The sequence below is a fragment of the Staurois parvus genome, unplaced genomic scaffold (assembly GCF_062004578.1).
Source record: "Staurois parvus isolate SC_StPar_1 unplaced genomic scaffold, SC_StPar_1.0 ptg000173l, whole genome shotgun sequence".
NCBI lineage: Eukaryota > Metazoa > Chordata > Amphibia > Anura > Ranidae > Staurois > Staurois parvus.
Window position 1 is genome coordinate 2,086,640 of NW_028317969.1, and position 17,730 is coordinate 2,104,369.

Sequence of the window (17,730 nt, forward strand, 5' to 3'; positions counted from 1 at the left end):
TGTCTGCTGCCCGGGTGGGGGAGTGTATGGATGGTGTGAACTGCAGTTACCTTTGTGTCCTCAATCAGAGATCACCATTCAGTGCGTTCTTATATGAGCCCCTCAGGCTTAATTATGGATGAAATCCCCAAAGAGAGCCGACAACTAATTCTCATCCTATGCAAGTAACGGAAACTGCCATTTCCTCTGTTAACCGCCACAGTGCACAAAAGACAGTTGCTGCACCCATGCACTGTGGAATATGTAGTGCAAGCCAAAGATGGCATTCAGGTTTTTAGTATAAAAAGCATTTATTGGCCTCCTATTTCCTAACGAATTTGTAAACCCAACACTTCATATTCCTAATATATGCCTTCTGTACCATGTACTTGTATGAAAAAGTATCCTGGAGTCTTTGTATTCCTTCCTTTGTGTGAAATCCTTGGTGTTCCTGTCAGCCCCTCTGCTTTCCGGTTAAAAACTGACCACATTAGGCATGAGAGCACATCATGGTCAGTTCTCTAGCTGTGCTGGAAACCCAGCCTGCTCTCCTCCAATGATCAGACTTGTACTGACAATAGCCATTCACTCAAAAGACTAGTGTGATGCTGTGTCTCCTCCCAGCAGCTCTCTGAGCTCCTTATACAGCTAAGAACAGAGGGAATGTGATCACTTATAAAAAAAAAGGGGTAAAAAGGTGTTTATAATGTTTATTTCATTTCTAAACACAAATGTTTTGTCTTTTATTTCTATTTTAAACTGAATGGGTTGTTTACAAGGTAAGGGTTTACGTATAAAGGCGTACCTCGGTTTACAAATTTATTTTGTTCTGAGGGAGTTTTCGGTTTGCAAAATATTCATAAACCAAAACGTGGTTTCCCATAGGAATGCATTGAAAACCAATTAATCCGTTCCGGAGGTCAGAAAAAAGTAAAAAAAAAAGTCTTATCTGTTCAAAACGCTTTATAAAGTGCACTTTAAATGCATAAATGATTGGGCAGCACAGTGGATAAATGGTTAGCACTTCCGTCTGGCAGTACTAGGGTCGTTGATTCAAATCTCAACCACGGCACCACCTGCCTGGAGTTTGCATGTTCTCCCTGTGCCTGCGTGGGTTTCCTCCAGGTACTCCGGTTTCCTTCCACACTCCAAAGACATGTTGGTAGGTTAATTGCCTCCTGTCTAAATTGGCCCTAGTATGTGTATGTATGAATGTGAGTTAGGGACCTTAGATTGTACACCCCTTGAGGGTTAGGGACTGATGTGAATGTATAGTATATATGTAAAGCGCTGCGTAAATTGACAGCATTATATAAGTACCTGAAATAAATACTGTACAGGGACATGATTAAAAATTAATTTATAAATGCATTGAAAACCAATTAATCCTTTCCATCAGAAAAAAGTTAAAAAAAGTCTTTTATCTGTTCAAAACTCTTTATAAAGTGCACCTTAAAGGCATAAATACTGTACAGGGACATGATTAAAAAAAAATTTGCAAATGCATTGAGAACCAATTAATCCATTCTGGAGGTCAGAAAAAAGTAAAAAAAAGTATTTTATCTGTTAAACTCTTTATAAAGTGTACTTTAAAGGCATAAATACTGTACAGGGACATGATTAAAAAATAAATTCGTAAATGCATTGAAAACCAATTTATCCGTTCCGTCAGAAAAAAGTAAAAAAAAAGTCTTTTATCTGTTCAAAACTCTTTATAAAGTGCACTTTAAAGGCATAAATTCTGTACAGGGACATGATTAAAAATTAATTCGTAAAGGCATTGAAAACCAATTAATCTGTTCTGGAGGTCAGAAAAAAGTAAAAAAAAGTCTTTTATCGGTTCAAAACTCTTTATAAAGTGCACTTTAAAGGCATAAATACTATACAGGGACATGATTAAAAAAAAAATTGGAAAAGCATTGAAAACCAATTAATCCATTCTGGAGGTCAGAAAAAAGTAAAAAAAAGTATTTTATTTGTAAACTCTTTATAAAGTGTACTTTAAAGGCATAAATACTATACAGGGACATGATTAAAAATAAATTCGTAAACGCATTGAAAACCAATTAATCCATTCCATCAGAAAAAAGTAAAAAAAGTCTTTTATCTGTTCAAAACTCTTTATAAAGTGCACTTTAAAGGCATAAATACTGTACAGGGACATGATTAAAAAAACATTTTGTAAATGCATTGAGAACCAATTAACCCGTTCGTATTGCGAAAAAAAATCGTAAACGACATTATTTTTAATGGATGTTGATTCGTAACCGAAAATTACATTAACCGAGGCGTTCGTAAATCGAGGTACGCCTCTACTTTAAGGGCCAACTGTATAGTGAGTTTCCATTCCTACTCCAGGGCAGTGGTCACAATCGATCTTGAATTTCAGGAGGATGACATTGTGTTGTCTCACCTCAAGTGCTGCATTGTTCTGAAGATTTTCGTAGAACGCCTCATTCACACCTTCTGTAGCGGGAACCCACGTTCCCGCACATTTTCCCCGCAGGTTTTAGCGCAACCTTAATAGGGCAGCGCTTTGAGCACCAAACTCCCCAAAGAAGCTCCAGAACCTCTTCAGGTGTGGAGCATACACGTTTCAGTGCATTTGTAGCATGTTTGTCGCAGACACATGCATGGCAAAGATATGCATCTACTAACCACAATTGGGGTGCCAGTAACAGGTAATGGCACTGCAAGCGCGTCATGTGTTTCCAATGCATTTTTCATGCGTTTACAAAACTTGCACCAAAGCACATGTTCATGTGCATGTTTTGTCAGGCTTTCTGGAAACACAGAGGTGTGAATGCAGCCACACCCATTCGGACATTTTCGTGCATCTGTAGCGTTACAGAACGCACGCCTGCTAACAGCGTTTGAGGTGCCATTAACAGTTAGTGGAGTGATGCACGTCTAGAGCGAACTTCCGAAATGCATGGAAAAATGTGGTTTCCTGTGTGTTTTGCCGCAGGTCCAGGAAACACAAAGATGTGAATGCAGCCTAAAGCTTCTCTATTGTATGCTGCTATTTCATTGGACTGGAATCATCTTTTTCATTAGTCACATTATACTGTATGTAGGCAAGACACACTTGTCTTTGTACTCCTCACCTGGTTGCCGCCACACACGCTTGACACCATCTGAACCAAATCAGTTTATCTTGGTGTCATCCAGGGGCGGACTGACAACTTATGGGGCCCCCGGGCAATAGGGGATCATGGGGCCCCTGTGTCCTTGCCCAAACTCAAAAAAGCCTATGAAAAAGGTACCAGGGGCATCTCATGGGGCCCCCTACTGACCTCGGGCAGTGCCAGAATTTCCAAATGGTCAGTCCGCCCCTGGTGTCATCAGACCACAGGACATGGTTCCAGTAATCCATGTCCTTAGTCTGCTTGTCTTCAGCAATCTGTTTGAGGGCTTTCTTGTGCATCATCTTTAGAAGAGGCTTCCTTCTGGGATGACAGCCATGTAGACCAATTTGATGCAGTGCGCGGCGTATGGTCTGAGCACTGACAGGCTGACCCCCCCTACAACCTCTGCAGCAATGCTGGCAGCACTCATACGTCTATTTCCCAAAGACAACCTCTGGATATGATGCTGAGCACGTGCACTCAACTTCTTTGCTCGACCAAGGCGAGGTCTGTCCTGAGTGGAACCTGTCCTGTTAAACCACTGTATGGTCTTGGCCTCCATGCTGCAGCTCAGTTTCAGGGTCTTGGCAATCTTCTTATAGCCTAGGCCAGGGGTGGGCAACTGTGGCCTGCCAGCTGTTGGCGAACTACAAGTCCCATCATGCCTCTGAGAGTCATGCTTGTAACTGTCAGTTTTGCAATGCCTCATGGGACTTGTAGTTCTACAACAGCTGGAGGGCCACAGTTGCCCACCACTAGCCTAGGCCATCTTTATGTAGAGCAACAATTCTTTTTTTCAGATCCTCAGAGAGTTCTTTGCCATGAGGTGCCATGTTGAACTTCCAGTGACCAGTGTGAGAGCGTGAGAGCTATAAAACCAAATGTAACCCACCTGCTCCCCATTCACACCTGAGACCTTGTAACACTAACGAGTCACATGACACCGGGGAGAGGAAATGGCTAATTGGGCCCAATTTGGACATTTTCACTTAGGGGTGGACCAGGGGTGGACTGACCATTTGGAAACTCTGGCACTGCCCGAGGGCCCGGGGTCAGTAGGGGGCCCCATGAGATGCCCCTGGTACCTTTTTCATAGCTTTTTTGAGTTTGGGCAAGGACACAGGGGCCCCATGATCCCTATTGCCCAGGGGGCCCCATGAGTTGTCAGTCCGCCCCTGGGGTGTACTCACTTTTGTTGCCAGCGGTTTAGACATTAATGGCTGTGTGTTGAGTTATTTGGAAGGGACAGCAAATTTACATGTTATACAAGCTGTACACTGACTACGTCACATTGTAGCAAAGTGTCATTTCTTCAGTGTTGTCACATGAAAAGAATCAAATATTTACAAAAATGTCAGGGGTGGACTCACTTCTGTGAGATACTGTGTGTGTGCATATATATATATATATATATAGACAGGTAAGGTGAACAGCACTGCAGTGATTTTTCAGTGCATGCAAGGGCATATATAGAAAAAAATAGGTCTGGGATTGCTGCACTTAAAATTTATTAAAGAAACAAAAATATACAAATGCAATTTGTTCCACTGACATCAGCAACAGTTTTGGGCAGCAATGTTAACACCCTTCCTCAGGCATATTTTTGTTTCTTCAATAGATTTTAAGTGCAGCAATCCCAGACTTACCAGTATATAAAAATATATCTTGCTGTTCCGAAAAATTTTGTTTGTATATACTGTATATCCTTCAGGTCTGAAAGTGTTGAATATTTTGTATACTATATTCTTATTTATATGCATACATTCTATGATGTATTATTGTATTATATTTATTATTATATTAGATAATATCATATTATTTTACTGTACTATGTTTATTTTATATATTTTTGTATATTTTATAACCCTCTATATAAATCTACAAGGTGTTGCAGATTGGACTATTTTTCTTGCTGTCCTTCTCTCTCTCTGTCTAATAAATATATATATATATATATATATATATATAAATATATATATAAATATATATATATGTGTGTGTGTGTATATATATATATATATATACAGGAAAATAAATAAAATAATAAATATATGTGTGTGTATGTATATATATATATATATATATATATATAGATATATATATATAGATATACTTTATATATATATATATATATACATACATGCAGGGGAAAAAATGTGTGTGTGTGTGTGTATATATATATATATATATATATATATATATATATATATATATATTTATTTATAATTATATACAGAATATATATATTTATATATAATTGTATACAGAATATACATATATACATATATATATATATATTTAGTTATCTATATATAATTTTATACAGAAAAAAAAAAAATATATATATATATTTGTATACAAAATAAATATGTATATATATATATATTTAGTTATCTATATATAATTATATGCAGAAAAAGAAAAAAAAATATATAATTGTATACTATATATATATATATATATATATATATATATATATATATATATGTATATTTAGTTTTATATATATATATTTATAATTATACACAGAATATATATATATATATATATATATATAGTTATTTATATATAATTATATACAGAATATATATATATATATATATATATATATATATATATATATATATATATGTATACTATATTTATGTGTATATATAGTAAAGTAGCATGAGTGGCCCTATTCTACATGGTGTCACAGGTGTGTGCTGAAATCCAGCACAGGGAAATGAGCGGAAGCCTCCTCCTGGGAGATATAAAGGGCGAGTGGCGTGTCCAATTTATCAATGGGAATTTAATTCTCCATTCATTAACAGATTACCACTGAACAGACAGAATGGGCTATGCTAATGTCATTACAGGACTGCTGATAAAAAGCAGCTGACACCATATGGGCACATGGAATGCATACACAATGCTGCAAAGACTAATAACTCCTGGTGTCATAATAATAAATGTTCTGTTTGTCCCCAGATACCGCTGCTTGATGTCTCTGAATAAAGTGACAAGATGGTCATTCTGCGGCAGGTACTCTTTTTTTTTTATTTCTTGTAGTATGAAAATTCTCTATCTCCTAGATTGTAAGCTGGAAAGAGCAGGGCCCTCGATCCCCTCATGTTTTGCATTGTATTGGTATTGTTCTGTCACATGTTCTGCCCCCCTTTGTAATGTACAGCGCTGAGCGAACTATTGGCGCTTTATAAATACTGTATAATAATAATAATAATTTTCTAAGAATATTTTCTAAGGTTTTTTTAACTAAAATGAAAGTGTTCACACAGACCTCGGTCCCATTCTGATGGTGGCCATACACGCCTTGATTTTATTATCTGATTGATCTATGATGTAATCAAAACGATCAAATCTGCAAACAATCGAAAAGCCATGACTTCAGATTCAATCAGACTGCCAGGGCAGAAAATGATTGATCACTTAGCAATGATTGGCAGCACTGAGATACTTTGTTCAGGAACACAATCTATTTGGATCGATCAGATTATGAGGTTACATGGTGGAAACAGAGATGCGATTGGTCATTTGCAAATAAAAAAAGAAAACCAAAAACAAATGTAAGTTTAATACATGCAAGCCAGAGTGCGAGCAATAATTCTGCAGCCAGAGGTACAACTAGAACCTTCAGGGCCTTGGGGCAAGAAACCATGAAGGGCCCCCCTGACCCCATCCTGGGGCCCTTTCTCATGTTCTGTAGTAGGCCCCCTTCCCACCATCTTGAGGCCCCCACATGATGGTAGAATGCGGTTGCAAGTGCGATCTTTGCGACCCTGTAGTACCGCTACTATTACTAGGGGGTATTTGTGAGGATGTAAGGGGGCACTCTGGAGGTACACTTGGATAACACCTCCAGTTTGCCCTCTTAATGCCTCCAGAGTGTCCCCACGGTGCTCCAGAGTGCCCCTTACATCCTTTAGAGTCCCCCTTATGCCTCCAGAGAGCACCTTTACATCCTCCAGAGTGCTCCCCTAGTGTCCATAGCAGTACTAAGGGGGCACTCTGAAGGATGATGTAAGGGAGTGCTCTGCAGGAGGATGTATGGGGGCACTCTGGAGAATGATGTAAGGGGGTGCTCTGCAGGAGGATGTATGGGGGTGCTCTGCAGGAGGATGTATGGGGGCACTCTGGAGGATGATGTAAGGGGGTGCTCTGCAGGAGGATGTATGGGGGCACTCTGGAGGATGTAAGGGGGCACTCTTGATCTACTAAGATCCTCTTCCAGAGCTAAAAAAGAGAATCTGGAATTTATGCTGTTAGTATGAGCAATGTAAAAGTATAGGCACTCACCAATCACCTCCTTTTCCCAGTGTCATTGTGGGCTCTGGCTTTCTGTGATGCAAGCGTACAGCGGACCGCCTGCAAATCGCAAGCAGATGGGCTGGCGGTAAAACACTTGTCCTTGGGTGGTGACTTGGAACTGCACATGATTAGTGTACTGCTGAGCTTGGTCTCTACTCACACGGTGGGGAATGTGAATATAAGCCACACTCTGCAGCACCATCCGAGGTCCAGCCTGGCAGTTCTCCAATCGGCTGCTTCCAGAACTGCGCAGGCCCCTGACAAGGACATTTTTTACAGACACTTTTCTCCTGTTTACAGACAGGAGAAAAGTGACTGTTAACACTGCCCCAGACACGCAGCCATCTTGGGGACCCCACCACAGTTGTGGAACATCAGGGACTGGTTGCAAGTGAGACCCGTACGACCCTGGTAGTTCTGTCACTGTCTAGGGCCAGCCTTCTCTATTAACCACTTGCCCTCCAGAGGATTCCCCCCTTCCTGACCAGGCCATTTTTTGCTATATGGCACTGCGTTACTTCAACTGACAATTGCGCGGTCATGCAACGCGGCACCCAAATGAAATTTATGTCCTTTTTTCCCACAAATGGAGCTTTTTTTTGGTGGTATTTGATCACCTGTGCGTTTATTAATTGTTTGCACTATAAAAAAAAATGACCAACAATTTTCAGAAAAAAAACTATATTTTTTACTTTTTGCTATTAAACATGTTCAGTAAAAAATAAAAAAAAATAAAAAATGTCTTCATAAATTTAGGCCAAAATGTATTCTGCTGCATGTCTGCTGCAAAAAGCACTGACACTGTACTAATGACACTGGGCAGGAAGGGGGTAACATCTGGGTTGATCAAAGGGTTAAAAGTGTGCTGTTTTACTGTGTGCTGTGTGCTACTAGAGAGACATGCTGCTTTGTATCTCTCTGCTGTGCAGAGCCATACAAAGCAGTATGCAGGAGCTGACAGGGGAGAGATCTGTATTGTTCACACACAGGTCTCTGCCCTGTCAGTGTTTCTTGGATGCTGGTGGGGAATCGCTGGCTGGGAACCGGTGATCGACAGCCGAGGCCGCCAATGGCGGCGCTCGTAGGGCGTGCACCCGCCCCCTACCCGGAAATACAAAATCATGTACAGTATATACAGGTGATTTTGCGCAGCCCTGCTGCCCTGTAGCAGTATTACTACTATAGGGTGGCAGGAAAGCGGTTAAATAGGAATTAAATTGGCATATATCTGCATCTCTGCACATTAAAGTGACACTAAACCAGCCATTTGGGAATTCGGGCACTGCCCGAGGGCCCGGGGTAAGTAGGGGCCCCATGAGATGCCCTTGGTACCTTTCATAGGCTTTTTTGGGTGTGGTTTGAGTGTGGGCGAGGACACAGGGGCCCCATGATCCCCTAATGCCTGGGGCCCCATGAGTTGTCAGTCCGCCCCTGTACTAAACCCTACCTCATTCTCTAAAAATAATCTATACACATCCTTTATTAATCGCCCTGTAATCTATTTTTCATAAAATTGTTTCTTACTGTGTTTTTATTCCTCCTTGTACCATCCTCTGTGAGCTCCCGAACCTCTCTTTTCCACCTTACTTCTATTTGTTTGGAAGGAGCACTGCATGTTAGTTGTGGTCAGGTGCACTGCTGTCTAAGCACACTATCAATTCCATAGTCCATCTCTGGAGCGAGACAGAGAGGGTGGCTACATTCCTACATACAATGGGACCGTGGAGAACGGATGTAGCCACCCTCTAACAGGAAGTCAGATCACAGCAGCAAAAAGAAAAGATATTTGGAGATTTGGATGAGGCTGAGAGCAATAGAAGGGACTTTTTGAGTTAGGAATACATACTTGAATGGATTTTTTTTTTTACTGGAGTTTAAAGTGTTACTAAACCCACAACAGTAAAATCAGCCTATGCCATATGCAATAAAGCATGTTTGTTATACTCACTGTGGAACCTAAGGGGTTAATCCTCTGCTTTGTGTAAAAAGGCTGTTTGATCCTGTCTTTTCTGATCCTTCCCTTTTTCTACTGTCCCCAATCCATCTCCTGATGGCACAGAGACCTGGGGGCAAGCTGCACATGCTCAGTTTGGTGTGTATTGCTAGAGTTTTTTTTTTTTCTTGGAAGAGTGCATCTGATCAGCACAGGGCCAATCAGGACTGTCCAAACAGAGGGTCAAGGGTCCTGCAGCCTCATAAGACAATCGGGGGAGAATGAAAACTCAACCTACAAGCTTTAACCAGTGCTCTGCTGAACACTGATAGAAGTCACAAGACTGCTCTAACTGCTGATGAGAAAAGACCGGTATAGTGAATGCAGGGTCCTGGGAGACAGGATATAGTGAATGCGGGGTTCTGGGAGACCAGATATAGTGAATGCGGGGTCCTGGGAGACCAGATATAGTGAATGCGGGGTCCTGGGAGACCAGATATAGTGAATGCAGGGTCCTGGGAGACCGGATATAGTGAATGCAGGGTCCTGGGAGACCGGATATAGTGAATGCAGGGTCCTGGGAGACCGGATATAGTGAATGCAGGGTCCTGGGAGACCGGATCTAGTGAATGCAGGGTCCTGGGAGACCGGATCTAGTGAATGCAGGGTCCTGGGAGACCGGATCTAGTGAATGCAGGGTCCTGGGAGACCGGATCTAGTGAATGCAGGGTCCTGGGAGACCGGATCTAGTGAATGCAGGGTCCTGGGAGACCGGATCTAGTGAATGCAGGGTCCTGGGAGACCGGATCTAGTGAATGCAGGGGCTTGGGAGACCGGATCTAGTGAATGCAGGGTCCGGGGAGACCGGATCTAGTGAATGCAGGGTCCGGGGAGACCGGATCTAGTGAATGCAGGGTCCGGGGAGACCGGATCTAGTGAATGCAGGGTCCGGGGAGACCGGATCTAGTGAATGCAGGGTCCGGGGAGACCGGATCTAGTGAATGCAGGGTCCGGGGAGACCGGATCTAGTGAATGCAGGGTCCGGGGAGACCGGATCTAGTGAATGCAGGGTCCGGGGAGACCGGATCTAGTGAATGCAGGGTCCGGGGAGACCGGATCTAGTGAATGCAGGGTCCGGGGAGACCGGATCTAGTGAATGCAGGGTCCTGGGAGACCGGATATAGTGAATGCAGGGTCCTTGGAGACCAGATATAGAGAATGCAGGGACCTGGGAGAGCAGATATAGAGAATGCAGGGACCTGGGAGAGCAGATATAGAGAATGCAGGGACCTGGGAGTCCAGATATAGTGAATGCAGGGTCCTGGGAGATCAGATATAGTGAATGCGGGGTCCTGGGAGACCAGATATAGTGAATGCGGGGTCCTGGGAGACCAGATATAGTGAATGCGGGGTCCTGGGAGACCGGATATAGTGAATGCGGGGTCCGGGGAGACCGGATATAGTGAATGCGGGGTCCGGGGAGAGCGGATATAGTGAATGCGGGGTCCGGGGAGAGCGGATATAGTGAATGCAGGGTCCGGGGAGACCGGATATAGTGAATGCAGGGTCCGGGGAGACCGGATATAGTGAATGCAGGGTCCGGGGAGAGCGGATATAGTGAATGCAGGGTCCGGGGAGAGCGGATATAGTGAATGCAGGGTCCGGGGAGACCGGATATAGTGAATGCAGGGTCCGGGGAGAGCTGATATAGTGAATGCAGGGTCCTGGGTTTGGGAACACTTTAAAGTCACTTTGAAAGTCCCACATTTTTGTTCTGGTGTTATGATTTTTATTGTCTGTGTCCTGCTTCTAATGACTAGGGCTGGCCATATATGGTTCATTTTTTTTATTGTTCAGAAGGTGGGTTAAATGAGAAAAAAAAACGGAATTGACTTCCCCATCCACTCATTCAAGGTGGACGAAGGAATCCTCCTGCTGTGCTCTTGTATTCTGATAGCTGGGAGACTCCCCCGCCATCAGAATACACAGATCAGCACTGCAGCCTATAGCCTTCAGCACTGATCGAGCTGCTTGTATCCGACAGGGCAGTCAAACAGAAGTCGACCAGTAGATTTATTTTATTTATTTTTATTTATTACAAGTACTTATATAGCACTGTCAATTTACACAGTGCTTTACATATATATTGTACATTCACATCAGTCCCTAACCCTCAAGGGGTGTACAATCTAAGGTCCCTAACTCACATTCATACATACACACAGGGGCGGACTGACCATTTGGAAACTCGGGCCCTGCCTGAGGGTCCGGGGTCAGTAGGGGGCCCCATGAGATGCCCCTGGTACCTTTTTCATAGGCTTTTTTGAGTTTGGGCAAGGACACAGGGGCCCTATGATACCCTATTGCCCGGGGGCCCCATGAGTTGTCAGTCCGCCCCTGCATACACATACTAGGGACAATATAGACAGGAGCCAATTCACCTACCGGCATGTCTTTGGAGTCTTAGATCAACTTCTCTTCAACCACAGTGGCCACACATCAAAATTCAGCCAGATCAGCATGTATGGTCAGCTTGCCCCCCCTCTCCCTCCCAATTTCCTGTTCTGGTGTCACAGGAACAGGAAGTGATGGCAGATCACCCCGACGTGGTAACAGAGAGCAGTGAAACCCAGAAGTACTTACTCTTCTAAATTCTATTTAAAAATAGTGTGTTGCTGGAGTTGGACCAATCAGATACAAGTAGTATATACTGGCACAATATTTGTTGTTTTTGGTGTCCCTGTCACGTGGATGGTGTCATGTGCAGTAGTCAGCGAAGTCCCAGGCATCTCCTTTCCTTTAAAGGATTATGAACCTAAAAAAACAATTTCCACTGAGAAGTAAACAGCACGCCGCACTAACGCAGGACAAAGTCATCCCTCAGTGCATCTGAAGACGAGCAAACAGAGAGCTGGAATTCAGGGCCCCGAGCCAAAACTTATCTCTTGTGTTCACAGACAAATTGGTCTTGGCACCTCCTTTTTGGTAAACAATGGAAACGGGGTTTGCCCGGGCGCCTCACACTGGCAGCCTCAGGAGCCTGTGAATGGTGGCTGTTGTGTGCCCCGGGGGGAGGGTATGCGACTTGCGCGGAGTTCGGCGCTGGTAGTCGGAGCTCTGGCACTCGGGAGGAGAGGAGTCTGGTACACAGCACGCCAAATTCATTGATGAGTTTACCTGGACTGGTTGCCATGGCAGCGGAATCACAAAGGTGTGGGTCAGAGAACCACTCCTGGGAGGTAAAACTAGGCGGACACCAGAGACCAGCCCACTCACAGGTATGTTCTTTTTATCTCAGCGTCCTGAAATAGAAACCACAACGGAACGGCAGGTCTGCTCTGCTGAGATTTCATGACCTTTGTGCCTGTGCTTGTCTGTCTTGGGTATAGATCAGTGGTTGTCAGCGTAGGAAGGGACCTCAAATGCGGCCTCTGACATCACCAAAGGGATGCACATAATGCTCAATATATAGAAATAGTTCCCGGCACTTAACCAAAAAAAAAATAACACGAACTTCTGCAACTAGGATATCTTGAATACTAGATACCAGTGATAAATATTAAACAAGCAGTGTGCTGTCCCTTTAAATCATGAATAAAAATAGTTACTTATTATTATTATTATAAATCAGGATTTATATAGCGCCAACAGTTTGCTCAGCGCTTTACAATATAACGGGAGACAATACAGCAACAGTACAATTCAATACAAGAGGGATAGGAGGGCCTGATCCTTGGAGCTTACAATCTAAGAGGGAGGGATATAGTTACATAGTTAGTCTGGCTGAAAAAAGACAAAAGTCCATCCAGTTCAACCATTAAAAAAAAAAAAAGTTATAATCCTATACCCACAGTTGATCCAGAGGAAGGCAAAAAAAACCAGCAAAGCATGATCCAATTTGCTCCTGCAGGGAAAAAAATTCCTTCCTGATCCCCCAAGAGGCAATCGGATATTCCCTGGATCATTTTTACCTATAAATGTTATATCCAGTTATATTCTGAGTATCCAAGAAAGAATCCAGGACTTTTTTTTTAAGCAATCCACTGAGCTGGCCAGAACCAACTCTTGAGGGAGTCTATTCCACATTATCACAGCTCTCACTGTGAAGAAACCTTTCCGTGTTTGGAGATTACATTTCTTTTCCTCCAGACGTAAAGAGTGCCCCCTTGTCTTCTGTGATGACCTCAGGGTGAATAACTCTACACCGAGTTCACTATATGAACCACTGATGTATTTATACATGGAGATCATATCCCCCCCTTATGTATTATACATGGTGATCATATCCCCCCTTATGTAATATACATGGAGATCATATCCCCCCTTATATATAATACATGGAGATCATATCCCCCCTTATGTATTATACATGGTGATTATATCCCCCTTATATATTATACATGGAGATCATATCCCCCCTTATGTATTATACATGGAGATCATATCCCCCCTTATGTATTATGCATGGAGATCATATCCCCCCCTTATGTATTATACATGGAGATCATATCCCCCCCTTATGTATTATACATGGAGATCATATCCCCCCTTATGTATTATACATGGAGATCATATCCCCTCTTATGTATTATACATGGTGATCATATCCCCCCTTATGTATTATACATGGAGATCATATCCCCCTTATGTATTATACATGGAGATCATATCTCCCCTTATGTATTATACATGGAGATCATATCCCCCCTTATGTATTATACATGGAGATCATATCCCCCCCTTATGTATTATACATGGAGATCATATCCCCCCTTATGTATTATACATGGAGATCATATCCCCTCTTATGTATTATACATGGTGATCATATCCCCCCTTATGTATTATACATGGAGATCATATCCCCCTTATGTATTATACATGGAGATCATATCTCCCCTTATGTATTATACATGGAGATCATATCCCCCCTTATGTATTATACATGGAGATCATATCCCCCTTATGTATTATACATGGAGATCATATCCCCCTTATGTATTATACATGGAGATCATATCCCCCTTATGTATTATACATGGAGATCATATCCCCCTTATGTATTATACATGGAGATCATATCCCCCCTTATGTATTATACATGGAGATCATATCCCCCCTTATGTATTATACATGGAGATCATATCCCCCCTTATGTATTATACATGGAGATCATATCCCCCCTTATGTATTATACATGGAGATCATATCCCCCCTTATGTATTATACATGGAGATCATATCCCCCCCTTATGTATTATACATGGTGATCATATCCCCCCTTATGTATTATACATGGTGATCATATCCCCCCTTATGTATTATACATGGTGATCATAGCCCCCTTATATATTATACATGGAGATCATATCCCCCCTTATGTATTATACATGGAGATCATATCCCCCCTTATGTATTATGCATGGAGATCATATCCCCCCCTTATGTATTATACATGGAGATCATATCCCCTCTTATGTATTATACATGGTGATCATATCCCCCCTTATGTATTATACATGGTGATTATATCCCCCCCCTTATGTATTATACATGGAGATCATATCCCCCCTTATGTATTATACATGGAGATCATATCCCCCCTTATGTATTATACATGGAGATCATATCCCCCCTTATGTATTATACATGGAGATCATATCCCCTCTTATGTATTATACATGGTGATCATATCCCCCCTTATGTATTATACATGTTGATCATATCCCCCCTTATGTATTATACATGGAGATCATATCCCCCTTATGTATTATACATGGAGATCATATCCCCCCTTATGTATTATACATGGAGATCATATCCCCCCTTATGTATTATACATGGAGATCATATCCCCCTTATGTATTATACATGGAGATCATATCCCCCTTATGTATTATACATGGTGATCATATCCCCCTTATGTATTATACATGGTGATCATATCCCCCCTTATGTATTATACATGGAGATCATATCCCCCTTATGTATTATACATGGAGATCATATCCCCCCCTTATGTATTATTCATGGTGATCATATCCCCCCTTATGTATTATACATGGAGATCATATCCCCCCTTATGTATTATACATGGAGATCATATCCCCCCCTTATGTATTATACATTGTGATCATATCCCCCCCTTATGTATTTATACATGGAGATCATATCCCCCCTTATGTATTATACATGGAGATCATATCCCCCCTTATGTATTATACATGGAGATCATATCCCCCCTTATGTATTATATATGGAGATCATATCCCCCCTTATGTATTATACATGGAGATCATATCCCCCCTTATGTATTATACATGGAGATCATATCCCCCTTTATGTATTATACATGGAGATCATATCCCCCCTTATGTATTATACATGGAGTTCATATCCCCCCGTATGTATTATACATGGAGATCATATCCCCCCGTATGTATTATACATGGAGATCATATCCCCCCTTATGTATTATACATGGACATCATATCCCCCCTTATGTATTATACATGGTGATTATATCCCCCCTTATGTATTATACATGGTGATCATATCCCCCCTTATGTATTATACATGGAGATCATATCCCCCCTTATGTATTATACATGGTGATCATATCCCCCCTTATGTATTATACATGGAGATCATATCCCCCTTATGTATTATACATGGAGATCATACCCCCCCTTATGTATTATACATGGTGATCATATCCCCCCTTATGTATTATACATGGAGATCATATCCCCCCTTATGTATTATACATGGAGATCATATCCCCCTTATGTATTATACATGGAGATCATACCCCTCCTTATGTATTATACATGGTGATCATACCCCCCCTTATGTATTATACATGGTGATCATATCCCCCCTTATGTATTTTACATGGAGATCATATCCCCTTATGTATTATACACGGAGATCATATCCCCCCTTATGTATTATACATGGTGATCATATCCCCCCTTATGTATTATACATGGTGATCATATCCCCCCTTAATCTCCTCTTCTCAAGATAGAATAAATATAGTTCCTCTGATCTCCTCCATGTCTCTTATCAATAAACAAATTACCAAAAGGTGCAAAATGTACTCAATATAAAATATTATTAACACAGTTCATATACTCTATATTGCCAAAAGTATTGGGCCTCCGACCTTTACACGCACATGAACTTTAATAGCCCCCAGTCTTAGTCCGTAGGGTTCAACATTGAGTTGGCCCCGCCCTTTGCAGCTATAGCAGCTTCAACTCTTCTGGGAAGGCCGTCCACAAGGTTTAGGAGGGTGTCTATGGGAAGGTTGGACCATTCTTCCAGAAGCACACTTGTGAGGTCAGGCACTGATGTCGGGGGAGGAGGCCTGGCTCGCAGTCTCCACTCTAATTCATCCCAAAGGTGTTCTATGGGGTTGAGGTCAGGACTCTGTGCAGGCCAGTCATGTTCCTCCACCCCAAACTCCCTCATCCATGTCATTATGGACCTTGCTTTGTGCACTGCTGCGCAGTCATGTTGGAACAAGAAGGGGCCATCCCCAAACTGTTCCCACAAGGTTGGGAGCATGAAATTGTCCAAAATGTCTTGGTATGGTGACACCTTAAGAGTTCCTTTCACTGGAACTAGGGGGCCAAGCCCAACCCCTGAAAAACAACTCCATACCATAATCCCCCGTCCACCAAACTTTACACTTGGGACAATGCAGCCAGGCAAGTACCGTTCTCCTGGCAACTGCCAAACCCAGACATGTCCATCGGATTGCCAGACAGAGAAGCACGATTCTTCACATGTCTCCACTGCTCACTGCTCCACTGAGTCCAGTGGCGGCGTGCTTTACACCACTGCATCTGATGCTTTGCAGTGCACTTGGTGATGTAACGCTTGGATGCAGCTGCTCGGCCATGGAAACCCATTCCATGAAGCTCTCTACGCACTGTTGTTGTGCTAATCTGAAGGCCACACGAAGTTTGGAGGTCTTTAGCTATTGACTCTGCAAACAGTTGGCGACTTCTGTGCACTTCAGCATGCACTGACCCCGTTCTGTCATTTTACGCGGCCTACCACTTGGTGGCTGAGTGGCTGTTGTTCCCAGTTGCTTCCACTTTGTTATAATCCCACTAAAAGTTCAGCGTGGAATATTTAGTAGCCAGGAAATGTCACGGATGGATTTATTGCACAGGTGACAACCTATCACGGTACCACGCTTGGAGTCACTGAGCTCCTGAGAGCGACCCATTCTTTCACCAATGGTTGTAGAAGCAGTCTGCATTTCTTGGTGATGATGTTATACACCTGTGGCCATGGAGGTGATTGGAACACCTGAATCACATGATTTGGAGGGCTGGCCCAATACTCTTGGCAATATAGTGTATAATAA

The 17,730-nt window shown here is 42.4% G+C and overlaps 1 protein-coding gene across 1 annotated transcript in view; it reads left to right on the top strand.

The window, feature by feature from the left end:
• The first annotated feature begins 6,008 nt into the window (after nt 1–6,008).
• The window catches only part of MYO7A (myosin VIIA), a 305,599-nt gene continuing 293,877 nt past the window's right edge, over nt 6,009–17,730 (top strand). The window contains exon 1 of the mRNA XM_089676754.1: nt 6,009–6,131. Coding sequence (XP_089532880.1) covers nt 6,114–6,131 — 18 coding nt within the window. The 5' untranslated portion in view covers nt 6,009–6,113. The remainder of the gene's footprint in view (nt 6,132–17,730) is intronic.